Source organism: Carcharodon carcharias, chromosome 21, assembly GCF_017639515.1.
Source record: "Carcharodon carcharias isolate sCarCar2 chromosome 21, sCarCar2.pri, whole genome shotgun sequence".
Lineage (NCBI taxonomy): Eukaryota > Metazoa > Chordata > Chondrichthyes > Lamniformes > Lamnidae > Carcharodon > Carcharodon carcharias.
Window position 1 is genome coordinate 77,135,327 of NC_054487.1, and position 23,943 is coordinate 77,159,269.

At 44.7% G+C, this 23,943-nt stretch overlaps 1 protein-coding gene across 3 annotated transcripts in view; it reads left to right on the top strand.

Moving 5' to 3' along the window:
• Positions 1-23,943, top strand: part of srgap1a (SLIT-ROBO Rho GTPase activating protein 1a) — a 255,995-nt gene that overhangs the window by 194,002 nt on the left and 38,050 nt on the right. The window contains exons 9-15 of one of the 3 annotated variants that reach the window (XM_041216272.1): positions 2,061-2,258; positions 2,352-2,436; positions 4,108-4,135; positions 7,725-7,827; positions 11,411-11,471; positions 13,617-13,694; positions 15,151-15,285. In XM_041216272.1, coding sequence (XP_041072206.1) covers positions 2,061-2,258; positions 2,352-2,436; positions 4,108-4,135; positions 7,725-7,827; positions 11,411-11,471; positions 13,617-13,694; positions 15,151-15,285 — 688 coding nt within the window. Of the gene's footprint in view, positions 1-2,060; positions 2,259-2,351; positions 2,437-4,107; positions 4,136-7,724; positions 7,828-8,601; positions 8,636-11,410; positions 11,472-13,616; positions 13,695-15,150; positions 15,286-23,943 lie in introns of all 3 variants that reach the window. The other 2 variants (XM_041216273.1, XM_041216274.1) reach the window with 2 other exon arrangements.

Sequence of the window (23,943 nt, forward strand, 5' to 3'; positions counted from 1 at the left end):
AAGCGATTGAGTTGGCCCCCCTCACTGGCCCTTTTCCTGTAGCCCTTCAAATTTTTTTCCTTCAAGTACTTATCTAATTTCCTTCTGAAAACCACAACTGCATCTACCTCCACCACCCTTTTAGTCAGTGCATTCCAGATCCTAACCACTTTTTTAAAAAGGTATTCCTTATGTCCCCTTTGGTTCTTTTGACAATCCCTGTGCCCTCTGGTTCGCAACCGTTCCGCCATTGGGAACAGTTTCTTTCTGCTCATTTTAGACCCTTCGTGATGTCCAACACCTCTATCAGATCTCCCCTCAACCTGCGCTTCTCTGATGAGAGCAACCCCGGTTTCTCCAGCCTATCCCCGTAACTGAGGTACCTCATCCCTGGAATCATTCTCGTACGCCTTTACTGCACCCCCTCTAAAACCTTCACGCCCTTCCTAAAGTGCAGCACCCAGGATTTATTTGTATCGCGTAGAATGGATTGTTGACAATATGTCTGAGTCTTAGTGTGTGGGTGATACATACCCCAGTGCTGGCAGCTTTGTATTCAATGGCCTTTCACAAATTGCTGTTGGCATAAGAACTTGCCTTTCCATGTTTTAGTAGCAGGCTGCTTTATGGTTGGGACTTGCAAGAACCTGTCCTCCATCTGTGTATTTTTAATGATTAAAGAACCAGATTTTAAACTTGCTTCGATGTACATAACAGAAAGTATGGGTGGGAAATCTTTCAGATGTCTGTCAAATCTCCACACACACAAACCTGTCGAACTGAAAATTGGGAATTGGACAAAAACTCAGGCCTTGCCTGAATTATCACCCATGTTAAACTGGACAAAAACCATATGTAATCTTCTATGAACTGAAAGAAATTAGCTTATACGGATCTTGTGGATTTTTTTCCCCCCATCTGGAACGTTACAAAATAATGTGGCTCTGAGACAGTTGTTTAGCTCTTTTGTGCCCTTGCTTTTAAAATCTGCACCATATTGGGAGACAGTCGGCTACCAGCTAGTCTGAATTGGGAGCAGTCTCAGTCACAAGCCCCACACCAGCACTTGGGCACATCACCCAGGCTGAGACTAAATGTGTCATCCCTCATATGAGACATTAACTCCACAGCCTTTGTGCGCCCAACACCCCGAACACTCCCTCCAATGTCTTTCAACTCCAGTTCATTTGTGGGGGGGGAGGGGAAGCTTCCTTCAGTCCCATACAACTGAATTCTCAAACTCTGTACTGCCCAGTTTTGGCCCTTGTTTCTCCTCTACCTGTCAATTTGCTCAGCCACTCCTTCCCCTCCACCTTTTTCAGTGCTATTGTTCCCCAGTGAAGCCATCGTATCTCAACCACTTCTGCTCCCTTACAGCCTCCACCATCATACCCTCAAGGGGCAAGGGGCTTAAAACGTTAAATGGTTTCCCTCTCCTTGGGCCTTGCCCCACCCCAGAATCCATTGCCCTTAATTATGCTTCTGTGAAGCAGTTGAGGACGTTCTTCTACATGAAGCATGTTGCATAATTGCAAATTGTGCCCTTGTCCTTAAAGATCCTGGGGCACTATTTGAAGTAGAGCACAAACTAGTTGGCTATATTACATAAGAAAAGAAGAAATAGGAGCAGGAGTGGGTCATATGGCTTCTCGAGCCTGTTCAGCCATTCAATAAAATCATGGCTGATCTTCCACCTCAACTGCACTTTTCCGTCCTGCTCTCATATCCTTTGATTCCTCTAGTGTGCAAAAATCTATCAATCTTCTTCATAAATAAGCTCGACAACAGAGCAGCCAAAGCCCTTGTGGTAGAGAATTCCAAGGGCTCACAACCCTTTGAATGAAGAAATTTCACCTTATCCCAGCCTGAAATGGCCAACCCCTTATCCTGAGATTCTGCCCCCTTAGTTCTAGCCTTTCCAGCCAGGGAGAAACTACCTCTTGGCATCTGTCCTGTCGAGCACTCTTAACAACAATGACCACACTTCGAAAGGAATTCATTGGCAGCTGGGCGAGTTGGGTGGGGGGGGATAGGGGCGAAAGGCATCGCACAACTGCAAGCTCTTTCAATTTTTTTTTAAGGTTAAAAAGACGATGGAAGCAACTCTGCAGACGATACAAGACATGGTAACCATCGAGGATTATGACGTCTCAGAGTGTTTCCAGCACAGCCGGTCAACAGAGTCTGTCAAATCCACGGTGTCGGAGACCTACTTGAGCAAACCCAGCATCGCGAAGAGACGAGCCAATCAGCAGGAGACGGAGCAGTTCTATTTCATGGTATGTATCCTGCCAGTTGTGCTGCGTGAAGTGATCAGAATGTAGGCTTCTCGCATCAGTTTAAGAAAAATTCACCGACTCTGTTCTCAACAGAAATTTAAGGAATACCTCGAGGGCAGCAATCTTATCATGAAGCTGCAAGCAAAGCACGACTTGTTACTCCGGACCCTGGGAGAAGGTAAATCACTTTTGAGTAGACCTACAGATCTTTCTTGCTCTTTCTCAAGCCTCCTTTTATGCTGGTTGAGTGCCACCAGCTCTCAATGCCCAGGTCTCCCACGCCCACCAGCAGCCTCAACACCAAAGTGCCAGATACATCAAGGCTCCGTTTTGTTTTTTAAAGCAAGTCTTCCCAAAGTTGTTCTTAAGTTGCATCTGTGAAAGTTATATAAGAGCAGGAGGAGGCCATTCAGCCCCTCGAGCTTGTTCCACCATTTCATTAGATTTTTTTTTAAATTATTCTTTCATGGGACATGGGCATCGCTGGCAAGGCCAACATTTGTTGCCCATCCCTAATTGCCCTTGAATTGAGTGGGCTTGCTAGGCCACATTAGGGCAGTTAAGAGACATCCACATTGCTGTGGGTCTGGAGCCACACGTAGGCCAGACCAGGTAAGGATGCCAGATTTCCTTCCCTAAAGTGAACCAGATGGGTTTTTACAACAACCGATGATAGGTTCATGGTCACCGTGGACTACCTTACGATTCCAGATTTTCTAAATTAAATTAATTTACCAGCTGCCGCTGTGTGAATTTAACCCGTGCACCCAAGAGAGTCAGACTGGGACACGAGTCCAGTGACATTACCAATCCTCCACCATCACCCCGTGGCTGATCTTTACCTCAGCTCCAGTTACCCACTTTGATTCCATATCCTTTATCAAACAAAAATCTACCTATTGAAGTTTTCAGTTGACTTCCCCCAGCCCTAGCAGCCTTCTGAGGGGTGGGGGGGAGAGAGTTCCAGATTTCCACTGCACTTTGTTTGTGGAAGTGCTTTGTGACATCACCTCTGAACAAGCTCATTCTAAAGCTGCGGCTATGCCCCCTTGTTTTTGACTCCCCCAAACCGAGGAAATAGTTTATGTCAAATCCATAACCATTGTAAACGTCTCAATTAGATCCCCCCCACCCCCCCACTTAGTCTTGCACACTCGAGGGATTACACGCCAAGTATTGGGGCCAGTCACAAGGATGTGCCCTCTAAAGCCAATTTAAAAGCAGCTTTACATTTTTAACAACTCTGTTTCCTCTTGCTGTAACACGCAGCGTTTATGACAGCAGGTTTCATATATGTTTTTACCCTGTGGGCTGAAGTGTGATGCTTTACCTGAATAAAACACGGCTGAAGAGATATTTGCCGAGTGACTTTTTTTCCCATTCAATGTAGACGATGAGCAACCCTCAATTGTTTATTACATTGTGTTAAATTCTATTGGTGCAGTTGGGCATTTCGAAGCAGAAGGAGAGATTAACAGGTTTGGGTGTGATGTAGTGCATTGACTGGCCATGATTAAATTGCATTTAATAATATGTTTACAGGCACGTCATATTTCTCTCTCTTTTAAGCAGCACTTTTTGCAACACCTTTGGTGAAAAAGATAGCATCTCTGTTAACTTCTGATAATTTCTCAGCTTTGTTATCATCTCATCAAAGTTGTTGCTCTTGAGTAGCGATTTAAATTATACAGCACTATATTTACGTTGACATCTCAAAGCCTGACTTAATGTGGTTAACAGGAAAGAAGGCCTCAGCTAGTCACTCTGTCTCTGTAGGACCCTCTTTCCTGCAGCTTCCTGTGCCCCCTACACAACTTTACAAACAAAATCTTTTTCCATTTTCCTTTAGGGCAGAAAAGTGACTTCATGACCACAAGGTAGGGAAAGGTTCAGTCAATTTTTGGGGGAAAATTTAAAGTTGTCTGTCTGTGGGCGCACATGTCTGTGCATGTGTCTGTGTATGTCTGCGAGCACACGTAAGTGTATGCCCATGCGCACACCTGGCTACACGTGTTTGTGTGTGCGCACATGTGGCTGTGCGCATACACGTGTCAGCATGTGCCTTTTAGCACGCATGTGTCTGTGTATGCGTGTCCAAGTCTGTGTGTGCATGTCAGCAGCTGTGTGTGCATCTGTCAGCGTGTGCATGTGTCTGCGAGCTGTTCTGTGCTTGTGTCCTCATGTGTGCATGTGTACATGTACTTGCTATCTCAAGCTCTGTTGAAACTGGGATCGTATACCCAGCTATACTTCGTGCTTGATGTATCTGTGCTGCTGTTCATTGTACGAAATCACTGATTTTGCAGAAATGCTCAGTTAGTGCTATTAGCAGCAGAGCTTAAAAGAGAGTCTCATGACATTAGCATTCTGCATTGGCTTGGCAGCCACTGATTTACAGTCTCGTGGGAAGGGCCGAAGGCAATCGCTTTGATCTTCTCAATGTTTAATTGTAGGAATTTATGATTCATCCAGGAGTGGATGTCAGACAAGAGGCGGTGTTCCTTGAGAGAGATGCTGGTGAAGCAGAGCTGACTGGCATCAGTGTCTATATGCAACCTGATGTTTTGGATGACATGACCAGTATGTAGTTGAGAATTTGGGGAGGTGGGGATGGAGGTATAAGGATTTAATCCCTTGAGGGACTCCAAAGATAGCAGTACTGGGCCAAGAAGAGAAGCCATTACTGGTGATTCTCTCACTACGAATAGATGGGTAAGAGTTGAGCCAGGTGGGAGTAGTCCCGCTCAATGGAGGAAAGGTGTTAGAGGAAGAGGATAATGTGAACATGGGTAGAGACCCCACTGAAAAACAGTCATGTGTCTTCCATTTGGAATGGCCTTTTAGATTTATACCTGCTCACTTAGAGCTCTTTTATGACACTAGATACTGACACTGAGGTATTACAGCAAATGGATCATCAAGATCTTCAATAACCACACTGCCAAGACCACCTGTCCCTAATCCATTGCTAGACAAGGTGCAACCAGGCAACTTGAACAGCCAAATGATTATTAAGTAGAAATCTCTTCTGAGGTTGTTGGTATCGTAAAAGGTGAGGAACAATAGTGATGCTAACAAAAATAAAAATACCTGGAAAAACTCAGCAGGTCTGGCAGCACCTGTGGAAGGGAGCACAGTTAACGTTTCGAGACCGTATGACTCTTCAACAGAACTAAGGAAAAATAGAAAAGAGGTGAAATATAAGCTGGTTTAAGAGGGAGTGGGACAGGTAGAGCTGGATAGAGGACCCGTGATAGTGGAGATTGCTAAAAGATGTCATAGACAAAAGGACAAAGAGGTGTTGAAGGTGGTGATATTATCCAAGGAATGTGCTAATAGGTGACATTAAGGGTAGAAAGCAGGACAAGCAAGGTACAGATAACCCTAGTGGGGGTGGGGTGGGGGGAAGGGATCGAAATAGGCTTTAGATGTGGGTTATGAATACAATTTAAAGCTATATCCCCCCCCCCCCACGGAATACCAGTAGGTTCACCCTTGAAACAACCCTTCAGGGCCAAGACCGGGGGCTGTGTTTTTGCTTTGGATGAGGGATACAGGAGCCAGAACTTTCCAGGTCCCAAACCCGCATCTGGGGAGAAACAGTCTCTGAGCTGGGATTTTCACAGCGACCACCCCCCCCCCCCCCCCCCCCCCACCACCCCCCCCCCACCTCAGTTGCCATGGAGACAGGTTCCCTGTCCAATTAATGGCAGCAGATGAGCTCACGAAGCTACGGGGCCAATCAGAGGCCTTCCAGCTTGAGAGGGCAGCAGCCTGCAATTGAGGGTAAGTAACTGAGAGGGTGCTTCATCATGGAGGCACCCTGTCACCCACCCTTTTAAAACTTGAAATGAAAAACAAGGAAAGCAGCCTAGGCCGTCGTTGCACGGGGGGAGAATCCGCCTACAGGGACACCTTTAGCCGTACCCACACCTAGGCAGGCAGGGAGGGTATGCAGGCCTGCCTTGAAGCACTGCCACCACCATCGTCGCACCCCCCCCCCCCTTCACCGCCTGCCACTGGGTGCCCACCTCCAGGCTGCTGATCTGCCTCCTACGGTGCCGGGAAAGTGGTAAATCCCAGGCAGCCTCCTGACCGTAAGGCTCTTAATGAACCTAATGGGCTGCCCACCTCGTGTGGGGTGGGCAGCTCTGCCGGGCCCCCCGCACCCACCTCCCCAAAAATTGCCGACGTTGGTAATGGCGTTGGGAAACCCGATTGCTGGCCGGCGCAGGTATTTTTGGGCTCTCCATCTTCCACCTCCATTCCTGTCCTCGACGGGGCCCAAATATCCTAGAAGGTTTTAAAGTACTTCATTGAGAGATGTGATAATGTTAGTTCAAAGGACTGATATTGGGCAGACAATACACCGTCTTCAGTAGACAATTGTCAGCTGAAGCAGCAACTGGCGATTGTTTAAACATGAGCTACTTGGAGAAAATGTAGTCCCCATTCTTGAGAATTCTTGTTATCTGTGACACACCCTTAGATCCACGTAAAACATTATAAACCTTTTTAGCTTTGGTACCACCAATTCTTACACAATGTTTCCTCATTTGACGAGCATTACTATACTTTTATATTGTTTCTCGTCGAGCTCACTAGTTTAACAGAAAACTAATTGTTTTACAATTCTACCAGTTGCATAAGTTACTAGTAGGAGGGACTTAAGAACACAAGGCCATTCAGTCCTTCAAGCCCGTTCCACTACTCAGTTGGATCAGGACTGATCTGTATCTTAACTCTGTATCTACCCATCTTGATTCAGTAACCCTTGATGCCCTTGTCTAACAAAACTCTGCTTTGAAATATTCAATTGACCCTTCAGCCTCACAAATTTTTGAGGCGGGCGGGGGGGCTGAGTCCAGATTTCCAGATTTCCACTCTCTGTTGTGCTTCCTGATATCACCCCTGAATGGCCTCGCACTAATTTTAAGACAATTCCCTTTTTTGTAACTGTATCATTAGCACTTATCCTTGGGTTAAACCACATTTCTCAGGTATTACCTGACGAGGTATTAATGATAAAGATCCCACTCGAAGGATTAATTTGCTTTTGCGCAGAACTCTGATGGGTAACTTGGAGTTGTTGGCTTAATGGCAGTGTTGTTAACAGGATATAGGGCAGTTAACGAGTGCTAGACTGGACTGACTTAATGGATCTCTTGATTGAATAGAAGGGGCAATTCCTACAGAATGCTCCACGGTGCTTTGAAAACAGGGTATTTTATAGATCTGTCCTGATGTTAAAGTGTATCTTGATGTATATTTCCACTGCATATTTCTAAATGATTAAAACTTCACGTGCTTGGGTTGCCAGATGTCATGTGGCTGCCGACTGGTTTGAATTCCATGGATAGTTTTTTAATGACATGAACTGTTGGTGGTTTAAGTTGCTCCCTGTGACGCACTTTTAAGTGAGATACTTTTAAGTTGTTTTCAAACTTTGTTCCATCCTCTTCTCAGGCCTCCAAATGTGCCCCCTAAACCTCAGAAAGCCAGGAAATCCAGGCCCCGTTCAGAATGTAATGCTAAGTTATTTAATGGGGATTTGGAAACGTTCGTCAAGGTACTGGCATAACATGTAATGGTGGTGGAGAGCCTTTTTTTCTTCATTGGTCTGAACATAATGCACTGTTCCTCAAGTCAAACCTCAAGTCAAACCTCGGTTTGCTCCTCTTGCCATTTTGGGCATGAATGTTGTCTGTTTAGACCCAGAAGCTTGAGGCACACCATTATGTTCAACTCTACCTTGGGCCCTATCTCTGTGTCTGTTTGTAATCTGCTTCCTCGAGTCAAGAATGGAATGCTTTTCCATTTGGTGAAATCGCAAACATGGATATGTTGGGAGACGTAACCCTTTGAGCTCGATTTAAATTGTAAGCAACTCGATTTGCTGCTGCCCACATTTCCTCCCCCCACCCCCCCCAAACCCAGACCCTTTGCTAGACAATGTGTACAAAAATGAGATGAATTTGGACATCGTTTCCTGATATTTCTAGCGAGATTTCAGTCAATGGAGTGACTGACACCTCTGGTTAAATTGTGGATACTCCATAAGCAATGACATCCTTGAACTTGAGGAACCCCTCTATATTCAAACCTGTTCTGATTGCCTACTTTGTCCTTAATCTGAATATAATGGTTTGTTCCTCTAAACTGAGTCAGGGGGAGATTGTTTCTTTAAACCTTCAAAAGAGTGCAAGTAAATTGTCCCTTAAGGAATTCCATTATATTCAAACCACTGGTTGGGTTCCAGGCCTGTATCGTGTACCTCCACTGTATTTGCTGCTATCTGTCTCACTATTTTCTTTTCGTCCTCCACTCTTAACATTGCTTCTAGCAGAGGACGAAGAAATTCTCACGCCAGAAACCAGGTATAGTGCTTGCGTGAAGCTACTGAGCTTCGCATCTCTGCCTGGGTTTAAAATGCAGTGAATGCAGAACAAATTATTAACCAAGAATGTTTGCATCGGTTCAACGATGAGATTTGTGGCATTACGTAAAATACTACATGATTGGAATCTGTCGCTTTTTAAAAATCAGGCTCAAACCTCTAAGGCCAGCTCCTGTTACAATAAAAATCCATTTCTGGTTGTAGGATGTCTTGGCTGATCGTTTACTGTGGTTGGGAAGTCACTTGTTCATTGAGTGTGATTGAGTGAGCTGTGAATCTAGGAAAGCAGGCACTTGTATTCGACCAGAAGGGATGTGTTGAGGTGACAGTGATATACTGGATGGAAGGTTGTTTAGAGACCTGAGTGCATCATGTGAGAGAGCTATGCTGTGGCAAACATGCTAATCTTACCTCAGCATGTCTGCTTTGGAAAGAAGTCTGTTGTATGACTTGTGAAGTTCCAAGTGGAAAATGAATCCGGAATGCGCTATGTGGAAAGAAATTCAATAGTAACTTTCAAAAGGCAATGGGATACACAGGTGAGACATTGTGGGGCAAACCAGGAAAAAGCAGGGAAAGCAGGATTAATTGAATAGCTCTTTCGAGGAGCTGGCACAGGCATGATGGGCAAAATAGCCAGCTCCTGTGCTCTATGGATTCTATGAATCCCTTCCAATAGAACCTGAAGTTTGCTGTGCAGAGATTAGGATCAGGCTGGTACAGCACACGCAGACTGCTTCCCCAAGGCACCTTGCAATAGCAGCGGTCATTTCCTGTCTAGAAAAGAGAAGGCAAATGTTAACTCGATCCCAAGCCAGTTGGTGAAGCACAAAAACAGACACTAATACTTTTCTTGGTGATAGGTTTATTTACAGAATACAACATTATGTACGACCATCCCCAGCAGTCTCTCTTTATAAGTGCTCTAAGTGATCAATTAAACAATGCCCTTCACCTGTGTATCTTAATCTAATTAATATAACATTAATAGGCTAAGCAGTGAACTGATGGAGGCCTTTAAAATTAGGAAGGACTTTGATGGGGTCGAGGTAGGGAAAGCATTTCCAATTTATGGGAGTCCAAAATTAGGGGACATAAATATATAAAGTAATCACTTAAGAAATTCGAGAGTCTTCTTTAGTTTAAAGTGATTAGAATGTGAAACATGATGCCACAAAGAGCAGTTGAAGCGAACAGCATAGATGCATTCAAGGGGAAGCTGGATAGGTAAATGGGGGAGAGGGGAATAGACCAGGCTGCTGATACGGTTAGATAAAGTAGGGTGTGAGGAGGCTTCTGTGGCGCATAAGTATTGATACAGACTTGATGGGCCAGATGGTTCCTTTCTGTGCTATAGGTTTTATGCCAGCCTTTTCAGTGTAAAGGTGCACTGCAGGTTTTATACCATAGCTGTGTGCTCCATGTTGAAGATGCAGAAAGGTAGCTGTAGGGAGGCTGAAGATCTCAAGGCTGATCCAACATTGTGTCTTGTTCTCCCAGAACTTGTGGTTAACGGCGTTGTCGCTGTACCCACGGGTTGGTCACCTTTGGATACCTTTGCCCCAAGAGCTAAATGATGGAAGGGGAGGGTCTGTGCCGAGGCAATCAGAATAAAATTGGGACTTCAACTTTATCTTGGTTCAAGTGATGCCATCTTTCAATTCTGTAAGAGCAAAAGCGATCATACTGCAGAAGCTGCAAATCTGAAATAAAAACGAAAAATATTGGCAAACGCTCAGCTGGCCAGCCAGCCTCTGCGGAGAGGGAAACTGAGCTAACGTTTCCGGTTGATGACCCTTTGGCAGATAAGTTTTACAAAAGTCGGGGGTGGGTTGGGGGTGTGGGGGTGGCAGTAGCTGTTCATTACCAAATGGAGCTGAAAGGAATTGAGAACTGTCCCCAATCACAGGACTTGTGCAAACATTCAACTTTTACAAAGCTTAATTTTCCTACTTACATTGCTTCTCTTATTAACAAGAATTCTAACCCAAATTTACATGCAAGTTAAGTCAAATAAAAGGAATGTCTGGTATCTCACGCTTTTTCTGACTACAATTATTTGAAGTGCACCTTTTTGAGAAGCCTTATTATACAGAGTCCGTTGAGTATAATGTCATCAAGGGAACTGATGAGATTCGACATTTTTGACAACTGTCATTCAGATATTTATTTCTACGTGTCGTGTTTTGTTATTTTCCTTTCCTCTTGGTCCACCCCACCTTGTGTGGCACATAATTCTCCTGCCATGAGAATGGGCAGTTGCGCCAACCTCCTTTGCCGTGTAGCCCTGTGCCCAGGGGTGCAGCAGGTCAGTCTGGGATGGCCCTCGCTGTGCTTTAGCCTCAGATGTGCAAATGTAGCTCTCCCGCCCCTCTTAAACGAAGAGTGACCCAGCCCCGATCGCAAATGTGCCAAGCGGTAAAGCGTGTGCCGACACGCCATGCCCTGTTGATGCCTGGTCAGGTGGGTATCATCGCATTTGCTTCATGAAATCAGATTATTTGCCACTTGCACGTCCAGGATAAGATGCCTTATTCAGCGACCATATTAAGTGGAAATTGTACGTTCCTGCAGTGAGGAGGTGCAATGTTCATAGATGCCCATCAATTGGCTTGAATCTGCCTGAGAAACCAGAACTCCATACAGTCTATCCTAATTTTAATGATATAATGGGTGCAGGCACTTTTTGTAATGTATTCTGATCAGACCTTATCTCTACAGAGAGTTACAAGCTCCTTAAAATTTGCTTTCCCAGGACTCTGGACAAGCCATTCCTTTGATTGTGGAAAGTTGTGTTCGATTTATCAACCTATATGGTATGTTACTGTTCAGTTCTCCTCAGCTATGAAAGGACATACTTTCCCTAGAGGGAGCACAATGAAGATTTCACTAGACTGGTTCCTAGGATGAGGGGATGGTCTTATGAGGAGAGATTGAGTGAACTAGACCTATATTTCCTCAGGTTTAGAAGAATGGGAAGTGATCTAATTGAAACATATAACCTGAATTTTCAGAAATGCGGGGGCTCAGCTGACTCCAGCAGCCCGGATGCCATATTACGCTCCAACGAGCATTGACTGGCATTAAGGCGGGACTTGTACTCTCATACGGGAGGAAGTCCCACCTTGGAGAGCTGCTGGCCAATCTGATTGGCCAGCAACCCTCCAGTCCCTCCAGGCACAGTGCTGCAGTGGCCAGAAGAGGGACAGCAGGGAGCTGCCTGGCACTAAGCCGCAGGACCCAGAGGACAAGTAATTGGTAGGGGTTCCAGGGCGGAGGGGGAGGGGCCGGTGTGGCGTCACGAGGGGTGTGATCGGAGTCTCAGGGGATAGGCCGGAGTGTGAGGGAAAGTCACCATCCCTTAAGGGGAGGTTACCCCCAATCAAAAGGGGGCTTCTGATGGAGAGGCCCCCCCCACCGACCACCACCCACCTTCCCACCCGGGATCCAAGTTGAGGTTGGGCAGGAACCAGCCTTTAAACAGCCATTAAATGGCCATTTAAAGCCTTAACCTGGGGCAAGAGTAGGCTCTCCATCTAAGGCCCTGCCCACTCCAGTGTAAAGTTGCCCAATGGGCGGGTGGGAACCTGGAGGGAATCCCATCCATGCAATTTCACGCTCTTCCCTAACCCCTCCCCCACCCAGCTCCAAACCTGCTGCGGGGGGGTGCGGGGAGCACATAAAATTCTGGCCATAAAATTCTTTAGAGGCTTTGACAGGGTAAATGCTGAGAAAATGTTTCCCCTAACTGGAGAATCTAGAAAACAAGGTCACAGTCTCAAAGTAAAGGGTTGGCCAATAGGGCAGAGATGAGGAGAAATTTCTTCACTCAGAGACCATAAAACGCAGGAGCTGAAGTAGGCCATTAGGCCCATTGAGTCTGCTCTGTAATTCAGTGAGATTGTGGTTGATCTGATAATCTTCAACTCCATTTTCCTGCCTTTTCCCCATAACACTTGATTGCCTTGCTATTAAAAATCCGTCTCTCTACAACTTGAATATACTTCACGTGTACTTAATGACCCAGCTCCTACAGCCCTCTCCAGTAAAGACTGACTACCCTCTGAGAGAAGAAATTCCTCCTCATCTCTTGTTTTAAATGGGTGTCCTCTGAGATTATGCCCTCTGGTCCTAGACTCTCCCACAAAGGGAAACAACCTCTCAGCATCTACCCTGCCAAGCCCCCTAAGAATCTTGTGTTTCAATAAGGTCGCCTCTCTTTCTTATAAATTCCAATGAATACAGGCCCAACCTACTCAACTTCTCAAGAAGATCCCTCCATACGAGGAATCAACCTAGTGAACCTTCTCTGGACTGCCTCCAATGCCAGTACATCTTCTCTTAGATAAGGGGACCAAAACTGTTCACTGTATTCTAGGTGTGGTCTAACTAGTGCCTTGTATAGTTTTAGCAGGACTTTCCTATTTTTATACTCCATTCCCTTAGAAATAAAAGCCAACATTCCATTTGCCTTCCGTATTACCTGGTGAACTTGTATGTTAGCATTTTGGGACTCATGCACAAGGACCCCCAAATCCCTCTGTGCTGCAGCTTTCTGCAGTCTTTCTCCATTTAAATAATATTCCACTCCTCTATTCTTCCAGCAAAAGTGCAAAGGGAGGTGACTCTTTGGAATTCCCAATCTTAGAGGTCTGCAGATGCTCAGTTGTTGAGTGTAATAAATAAATCAGATCCATAGTTTTTGGGCTTGAAGGGTATTAAAGGATAAAGTGTGGGAATGAGGAGCTGAGGTAGATCATCAGCCGTGATCTTTGTTGAATGACAGGGCAGGCTTAAAGGGCCAAATAGCCTGATCCAGCTGGTGTTGTTCCCTTGCTGTCCAACATGGTACTCACCAAGTTACCAATATTGTTATAATTTTTCTTACTGACATGTTTGTCCTGTCGCATTAGCCACAATTGGGACACATTTTCATTTCACTCTCTGCATGCCCTCTGCAGGTCTTCAGCATCAGGGGATCTTCCGAGTGCCCGGATCGCAGGCTGAAGTCAACGATATTAAAAATTCATTTGAGCGAGGTGAGTAATTGCGAGTGATTCACCGTGAGGCAGCGCATTAACATCTATATGTCTATATCCTATTTAGCAGGGGAACATTTATTCTGGCCTTGCAACAAGTGATTGTTTCCTGCTAGGAAATGTCCCCTGCCCACGATGCTTTAGGGAGATGATTGCTTTTGTAATGACTCCCGCGCCTGGTGAATTGTGTCGGTTTGATTAATGTGACTCGTACATCAATGCTTGAATTTTTAAGGTCCCTTTCTCATTTTGACAACTTGCGGTGAGTGGGGTTGGGGGGGGGGGGTGAAATAAATGATTAGAGAGCACAATGCTGCAAGACTTCTCCTCATGTGTGGAGTGAAAAGCTGCTTGCTGTCAATGAGGCAGTATTTATTCTATGGTAGGGTAGTTAAGTCTTTGGACTAAAACTGACTTTTATTGTAGACCATTCACCGTTCAAGTAGAGTTTATTAATCGAGAGAGGGGTTGGGCCATTTTAGGCTGACCCGTCTAGCAGAATCACATCAACCGCTTACTTTGTATCCCACCCAAGTTTGCTTCCCATTGCCTTCAGCTTAGTTGGGGTTACAGTTTACCCCCAGGCTGTCACCATTGAAGTCCTTTTTTAAAAAAAAAAGAATCTGCACCTTTGTAGCCCCCTATACAAAAGTGTATTTAACTGTGTTCCTATTTGTCATCAAAGGATTTGTTCATTACTTAAAATAAGACAGTACCAACAGTGAGGAGGGCGAAAGGACCTTTCTCATCATTATTGATTTCTATCTTAATGGGCATGGGTTAATTGGAATGCTTCCTTGCATAAATGCCTAGAAGGGTTTGAAAGTTATATTGTGCTGGACACTCTGGGTGAAGTTTCTGAAATATTACGTAGAACAGTTCAACCTGAGAGAATTTCTGATTTCATCAATATATGAATAAAGTTCCTTACAAAGGATTTGGACAGCAGTCATAGTAATCTTCCAATGTTTCAGCAATGAGTAATTATCTCGCCTACCCCAGCCTCTCAAAAGTAACCTATCTCAGTATTTTGTCGAATCTGCCCCTTCTTCACGTGTTCGGGCACATGGCATTCAAACAGACAGCTTAGTTAGAAATGTTATGAAGTAAAAACTGTTCGTAAAGTGCTTTATCACATCTTGAGGACATTCAAAAGCATTTTACATCCAATAATTTTTATTTATGCAAGCTTGGGGGCTGTTGTTATATGGGCAAGCATGACCGCCAATCTACACAGAGCAAGATCCCACAATCAGCAGGTGGAAAGAATGGCCACTTCACTGATGGTTGAGGGAAGAACCAGGAGAACTGTCTGCTCTTCATTGAATATTGTCGTGGATTCTTTAACATCCACCAGAATGATGGTCATAGTTTGAGTTATATCAAAGCGTTGTGCATAGTTTCTCACCTCTAACCTGTAGAGTTTGCACTGATTTTTACGTTTGTTCTGAAATAGGTGAAGATCCTTTAGCAGATGATCAGGACAACCATGATATTAACTCAGTTGCTGGAGTTCTGAAGCTCTACTTCAGAGGACTGGAAAACCCACTCTTTCCTAAGGAAAGATTTAATGAGCTCATTCCTTGTGTCCGTAAGTATTTGTTGCCCATCATCATCCTCATGCACTGTCTATCTAGCTCTCTGTCTCGTGCTCTCTCTCTCTTTCCCATTTCCTCTGCCCCTCTCTCTCTCCATCTCTCTCCGTCTTTTTCTCTCTCTCTCTTTCTCTTGCGCCCCATCTCCCTCTCTCTCTCGCTTACCATCTCACTCTCCCTCTCTCCCTCCCCGTGTGTCTCTTGCTGTCTCTCTCTCTCTCTCTCTCGTTCCATCCCTCCCTCCCTCTCTCTCCCTCTTTCTCTCCTTCTCCCTCTCCCCCTCCCTCCTTCTCTCTCTCTCTCTCTCTCTCTCCTTCCTTCTCCTTGTCTCTCTCTCTCTCTCCCTTTTTCCCCCTTCCTCCCCTCCTTCCCCCCACTCTTTCGCCCCCTCTTCCCCAGCTCTCTCTCTCTCTCTCCCCCCTCTCCCCGCCTCTCTCTCTCCCCCTTCTCTCTGCCTGCCCCTCTCTATCCCCCTCTCCCCGCCTCCCTCTCCCTTCAAGATTTGTTTGCCTACCTTGCTTCGGACAGCACACGCAGCCGTCAGCGCCAGGCTTCGCAGGCACCACCACATCACTTTTCAGGGGATTCATGGGCTGGACTCTACCTATCAGACCAGCCATAAGGCGAGGGTGGCTTTTCAATGGCCACAGGGCTGGGGCTTGCTTGGGGAAGGAGGGTATCCCAATGTGTGTAGAGGAGCGGGGCGGGGGGGTGGTGGGGGTGGGCACATGTTGACTTGTGCAAGTGGCCTCAAGATGGTGAGGGCTGAGGAGGCCATCTCCAGAGGAGATAAGGCCAGATGGAGATGTGAGGGTGTGTGTGTGAGCAGTGATGTCCCTTGAGCTGGCAGCGAGTGAGATGCCAGTGAATGTGCGATGGGATTGTGAGGGTGTGAGGTTAGAGTGATGAGATGGTTGCCTTACCTTGGCAGCACAGATGAGACCATTCATCCTCTTTCTGCACTGGATGGCCAACCTCTTCTGTGCAGCGTTGGCACTGATCACCCCAGCCATCGCCCACCAAGCTGGAGTGGGTGAGATTGCTGGGCCTCCTGTGGCCAGAGTGGGGGTGGAGGACATCATGGGGGGGTGGGGCCTCCAAAAGGCATTCCAGTGACGGGTCACTGAACTCCTCTTAGCTTTCAGGGCCATATCTCCGCTGGAGCAGTCCTGGGCTGCAAGCATTGAGAACTGTGCATGTGGCTGCAGTTTAAACATGGCTCCCAGCATGAAGCGGTGAGGTAATAGCGTGGTGGGCAAACCAGAGGCTGGCCACCGGTGATCCAGCATGTTTCCTGTGGCTCCATAATTAATGAAGCAGGAAGTGGACAATACAGTGCAAAAATCCACCATCGCAGCCAGCGTAAAATGTCATTTTTCACACCCAGTACCGCACTTAGTGCAAATCTGGACTGATTCCGCCATCTGTCCCCCTCTCTACCGGCCCCCCTCTCTCTCAAATTAAACCAAATTTGCTTGAGATTTTCTTCGTTCAATTCCTGTTGGGTTTCTCGAATATTCTGGATGTGTTTTAATTTTGAGAATGAGCAATTTGTGTGACATTTATTTAATGAGAAACAAAAACAGAAAATGCTGGAAAAACTCAGCAGGTCTAATAGCATCTTTGAAGAGAAAAAAAAAGTTAATGAGTTTCGAGTCTGTATGACTCTCCTTCAGACTAAGGATCTAAAGAGCTCTGAAGAAGAGTCATACGGACTCAAAACGTTAACCCTGTTTTTTTCCTCTCTCTCCAAAGACGCTGTTTGACCTGCTGAGCTTTTCCAGCATTTTCTGTTTTTGTTTCAGATTTCCAGCATCCGCAGTATTTTGCTTTTATTTATTTAAAGAGGCAGTTTCTTTGACAAATTTGATGATGCAGGGGATATGTTCCCCATACAAATCTCTGAGCTCTATTCAGTTAAAAACAAATGTGCGTTTAATGAAGCTTTACCATGTCCTTAATATATCCCAAAGCAATTTACAGCCACTGCATTATTTTGAAATTGTGATCCCTGACATCTAGGTGAATGTAGCAGCCAATTTAAAAGAGAACCTGTTGTTGACGAGGGGTCACACTAGGTGGTCTTTCTCCACAAGATACATTTTGATTTTTGGAGAAGGGAGCAAGGGAGATTTACTAGAACGGTACTAGGAATGAGTGATTTCAGCTATGTGGAGAGACTGGAGAAGCTGAGATTGTCCCCCTTCAAGCAGAGAAGGCTAAGAGAAGATTCAGTAAAGGTGCTGAAAATTATGAGAGGTTTTGTTAAGATAAATACACTGTAATTTCAAAGGGCAGTTAAGCGCCAATCACATTGTCATGTAGACCAATCAATGTGGGTTTCCTTCCATACAGGATATTAGTCGGCCCATTGGGCTTTTACAGCGACCCAGTCACTTCATGCTTCCTCTCTCCAGAATTTGCTTTAAAAACAGCAAACCCTAATTCGCAGAACTGCCAATGTGGGATTTTAACTTCCGTTCTCAGATTTTTAGTCTAAGTTTCTGGATTATTAGCCCAGTGATAGAGCCGCTACGTTATCACACCCTACGATATCATCTTTTTGTGCAATGTGTATGTTTGTTATCAGTTCAAACAGTATGTGCCGCATTCCTGGCAACTCAAAAGCCCCAGTGTGAAAAAGAGTAACCACCCACCCCAGATTGCCTTGGTGACTCCCAGAATTCAAGACTGAACACTGTTATGATACAGCAGATGATGTGTGCCAGGCGGACTAAATCCAAGAGGGAAACTTGGCCATGCTATCCCAACGTTTTTGCAACTTGTATTTATTATGAGATGTTTGCACTGAATTGAGAAGTAATAAGCCCACCAAACCTTTAGAGATTTTAAAAATTAAATTAAAATATTTATTAACAAAATATAAAAAATTTCAAGCACATGCATAAGACTACAAATTACTTGCTACTATAATAACTCTTAAAATTCCTAATTAACTTGGACCCTAGTTACACCCCCTTTAAGGCAACGGTCCAAAATAGATTTTAGATTTAAAACAGACCCAGCAAGTTAACACAACACCCACTTGACAGTGGAATTCCGAATGGTTTTTCCCAAACTTCAGTTTTGTTATATAGCAGACTTACGCACACATGCTGGAGGCTTCGTTAAGGCTATTTCAAACACTCCTGTTAGATCTTACACGGCCTTTATTCCCCTTTACATATGTTTCTCTATTTTCAATATGTAAATTCTATTGTTCCATGTGCCTTTGAAACTGTATCATCCTCATAACAGAAAAACTTTCATGTTCCTTAGCCTTGCTTATCTGGTTAGTTGTAAACAGACTAAGATCCCTTTGTAATTCAAATAGTCCCATCGTTTATCTAAAAATGCAAATTCCCATCACACCTTACATGCTAAGCCAGCATCCATGTTTACTCATTAGCATATCAAGCAACTAATTTCTTTTGATGATTTCAACCTTGCAGCCCACTTGACTCAGTGTAATTAAATCACACACACACCCAAATATACTTACCCCCATAAACCTATTTCACAATAAACCAGAAAAATATTGTGAAAATGATCATACTTTCATCATAACACAGCAACCCAGGAGGAAAAGTCATTCTGACCCGGCTCATAACCAATAGAACCACAACAAACCCAGCATGCAATGTTGCCCTGGTACATGCCAAACAATGCAATAGATTGACCAGTTTCTGGAGAACTAAGCATTGTGGGTATTGTAGCTGCCATCATTGACCAATTGCCACTGGAATTGACATCTCAGACAAATGGTGAGAGCCTTGTGTGGTGATGCAACAGGATGGTGTTTAAAATGACAGAGATTGGATGGTATAGATAGTTGGGAACCAATTTCCTGCAATCCAAGAACAAGAGGCAAAAATCTTAAAATTAGAGCGAAGCCGTTTAGGAGTGAAATTTGCCCTGAAAGGGCAGTGGAAGTCTAGATTCTGAAAAGCTGAATCAATTGAAATTTTCAGGGCTGAGATTGATAGATTTTTGTTAGGTAAGGGCATCAAGGGATTTGGAGCAAAGGTGGAAAAATGGAGTTGAGGTAGAGATATTCTAGGATCTAATTGAATGGCAGAACAGACTTAAGGGGCTGAATGTCCTCCTGCTGTTCCTATGTTCTTATCAATGGGTGTGCCATTTAGTAATAGGTGTACACCTCAGAGGGGAAACCATCCTGCAGCTACCCTTGACTGTATCTTCAATGAGCAGTAACATTCTCGGATTCTATTTGTTATTCATTGGTGTCCTTGTTGATTTGCGAACCCTTAAAACTGACGGTGACCTGGTCAAAATGCTTGTGTTAAGCTGCATTTTCCCTCCCTAACAGCACGGACTACAGTGGTTCAAGAAGGCAACTCACCACCACCTTCTCGAGGGCAATTAAGGATGGGCAATAAAAATGCTGGCCTAGCCAGTGACACCCAGATACCGTGAAATCATTTTATAAAAATTCTGTAACTTTCTGACCATTCTCTTGCAAGTACCAGTTGTGGATTTTTTAATCTATATATAGTTGCTGCTTTTTTTTTATTCATTCATGGGATGTGGGCGTCGCTGGCTGGGCCAGCATCTATTGCCTATCCCTAATTACCCTTGAAAAGGTGGTGGTGAGCTGCCTTCTTGAACCACTTCAGTCCATGTGGTGTAGGTACACCCACAGTGCTGTTAGGAAGGGAGTTCCGGGTTTTGACCCAGCAACAGTTAAGGAGCGCGATATATTTCCAGGTCAGGATGGTGAGTGGCTTGGAGGGGAATTTCCAGGTGGTGGTGTTCCCAAGTACCTGCGGCCCTTGTCCTTCTAAACGGTAGTGGTCGTGGGTTTGGAAGGTGCTGTCGAAGGAGACTTGGTGAATTCCTGCAGTGCATCTTGTAGATGGTACACACCGATGTCACTGAGCAGTGGTGGTGGAGGGAGTGAATGTTTGTGAATGTGACACCAATCAAGTGGGCTGCTTTGTCCTAGATGAAAAGCTTCTTGAGTGTTGTTGGAGCTGTACTCATCCAGTTAATTGGGGAGTATTCCATCACACTCCTGACTAGTGCCTTGTAGTTAGTGGACGGGCTTTGAGAAGCCAGGAGGTGAGTTACTCATTGCAGGATTCTTAGCCTCTGACCTGCTCTTGTAGCTACAGTATTTATATGGCTAGTCCAGTTCATTTTCGAGTAACACACCCCCCCCACAAATATTGCTAGCTTGGTATGTTTTTCTTCAAAGCTGCTATGAAACATACAACATGGAAACCTTCCACACTCCTCCTCATACACATACTAGACCAGTGTTGCTGTGCTAGTCATCAAAACATGACTGATGAACATCGATTGAGCATTTCACAGCTGCTGGTTCAAATTCATAAATTCCTAAGCAAAAGAGGTTTCAAACACTCTCAAGCTTAATGGGTGCGACTGGCTTGTAAAATTCCCCCCTCTTATATCTAACGTCTCCATGGCTTTTATTGTTTGTTTTAAAGAGGCGAGCAAAACTCCCAAGCGCTAGAGATGGGTAATATGCTTTCACCATGATTAATTCCCCCTCAGCAAATACTTTCCCGCCAAGTACAGCAAGCTTGAGGCTTCCCAAATAAAAGAGTGTTTACATTTTACAGATTCAACACAGACTGCTGTGCTGAAAGCTCTCTGTGCATAAAATTTATGAAGTGAAGCCTGTTTTGTTTCCATCTTTAAGTCGCAGAGAGTCTACTATTTCTTCTTGCCGCTGTTTAGCTTCAAGAGTGTAATGCACAGACCCACATACAAGCCTCCCATTTTTGTCTGTGCTCAGAACTTCAATTTTAGGTTAGGTCCATAACAATTAACCTTTCCCCAGACAAGACTCTCCATTGGCTTAGCCAGTTGGCTAAATTCTTCCTTGGATGTGATGGCTAACCCCTAAGGAGAGACTGAGTAGAACATCTTTTTCTTTATTCTTTCATGGGATGTGGGATTCGTTGGCTAGGCCAGCATTTGTTGCCCATCCCTAATTGCCCTAGAACTGAGTGGCTTGTCAGAGGGCTGTTAAAAGTCGGCCACTTTGCTGTGGGTCTGGAGTCACGTGTAGGCCAGACCAATTAAAGATGGCAGGTTTCCTTCCCAAAAGGACTTTAGTTGAACCAGATAGATTTTTACAACAGTGGTTGATAGTTTCCTGGTCACCATTACTGAGACTAGCTTTCAGTTCCGCGTTTAATCAATTGAATTTAAATTCTGTCAGCTGTCATGTGCCCAGGACATTAGCCTGGGTCTCTGGATTACTAGTCCAGTGACATTACCACTATGCCATCGTCTCCCCACTTATTGGCCTATATTCTCTGGGGCTTAGAAGAATGAGAGGCGATCTCATTGAAATCTAAATAATTCTTAGAGGGCTTGATAGGGGAAATGCTGAGGAGTCATTTCACCTGGATGGGGAATCTAGAACTAGAGGTTAGTGTCTTCACTCAAAAGGTTGTGAATAGATTTTTGAACATTAAGAGAATCAATGAGTTGGACAGGAAAATGGAGATCAGGTAGAAGATCAGCCATGATCCAATTGAATGGTGCAGCAGGCTTGAGGGGCCGAAGGGCCTATTCCTGCTCCAATTTCTTACGTTCCTTATGTTCAAAATGAAGGGTGTCCAGTTTCACTCATTGTTAACACTGGAGGGCAGGAGTACAGGAGGGTTCAGCCTTTCTTTGAGAATCAGGATATCATGTGAAATTAATTCCTTTGAAAAATAATGTAGATCTGGCTCACTCACTCTACAAGTCACATCAACAATATCCCCAGATGGATGATCGTGTCCCCCTCAAATGTATGAATGTGGTGCAAAGGAACAATGTGCATGGCTGAGCCCATGTTGGAGGCATGTTTACGTGGTTACCTTGTAGATCTGCCCTACAGGGATCTCGTGGACAGCGGGGATTTTGATCCGATTAGTCTGATCTTGTACAAAGAGCATTGCATTGTAAGCATTTTGCATGTTCAGTTTTTATGGTCAACTGAGATCCAGGTTGAATTGTTTAGCCCACAAATGCCTGATTAACAGTAAATAGTGGAATTCTGAGAGCAATTTGCAGGGTTTTGTATCACCCTCTCGGTCTTTTTAGCCTCATGTAATGATAATGGTTCATAATTTGATGCCCCTATTGGGTATCTCTAAAGCAAGGTTCAATCATTGAACATGTTTGGTTGCCTGCAAGATCATTCCTTGATGGAGGATGAATAACTTGCCCTGAATACAACTGAGGAAGTGTTAAGATACCATATCACCTTGAATCACCTGGAAATGAGCAACACTTGTCGAATCGATCCTGAATGAAATGAGGTTTTCTAGCTGCTTTAATCAAAATGCACAGCTTTGAAGCTTGCTGAGAGATATGCACACAGATGTATAACACACACTTACACTCAACACTACACATACCACACATTACAGAGATGTACCTGCAACATGCGACACGCTACACACACACCCACATATTTGAAACATAAACACACACATGAAACAAACACACTTATAACATCTAAGTAGAATACACAGACACAAAACCTGATAGAAATCCTCCAGATGATTTATCTTACAGTTTCCCTACAATACAATGGTACATTTTGGAAATACTTCACTGGCTGTAAAGTGCTTTGGGACACCCTGTGGTTGTAAAATGCACTACATAATTGGGAATTCATTTTCTTTTCTTTCAGCGCTCCTAATATAAATGGTCTGTCTGTCAAAGCATATCAATTTTGCCTCGTTTTTGGGTTACCAGATGTAGGACTAGGACTGTAACCTTGTATACTTGGACTGGTGCTGGACTGTAAGAGTAAATTGGCAGAGGCACAAGCGTCAATGAAAAGCCTGATTCAGATGGATGGCTGCCATTTAATATTTACTGCGGTAAAGCAGAATAGTGAGCCAGATATCATCTGTAACTAATAGATCGCTGGTAACCTGATCCTGCATGTCATGTGACGAGCTGTGGGGTGACAGAAATGTTTGAGGCTAATTTTCCTGGAATGGACCTTTCCTGGCTGGAGCCAGTCACAGAGATCCATCCCAGGAATTTATAGCAAGGGGTGGTTTTGAAATAGTGCTGTACTTTCTCAATTAACCTCAGCATGTGCTTTTCCACTTAATTTCCAACTAAACAGGTTCCAGATAGTGTATGGAATGTATTCCATTGGAACTGTCCCTGTGGAGTGCGAGATTGTGGCTTTTCAGAGCCCATACCCATCTCTGGGGACATTTTTGTTGACGAGGCATGAACACTGACCTGCATTTACATAGTGCCTTTTAAGGTAGAGCAAAAAAAAAAATTGCAAAGCACTTCATGGAAGCAATTATCGGTCAAAGTTTGACACCGGGCCGCACAAACAAGTTGTAGGGGAAGGCGATCAAAAGCTTGGTCAAGCAGGTAGATTTTAAGGAACTTAAAGAAAGAGAGGTGGAGAGGGAATTCCAGCGCTTAAGGCCCCAGGCAACTGAAAGCAATGGTAGGGCGATGGAAATCGGGAGTGTGCAAGAGGGCAGAATGGAGGAACGTAGACTTCTTGGGGGGCCGGGGAGGGGGGAGATGTCCGTGGGCAGACGGTGGGAGGTTGTAGGCCTGGAGGAGGCTACAGAGGTAGGGAGGGGTGAGGCCACGGCTGGTTCTCTGGTTATGAGTGGATAGATAAG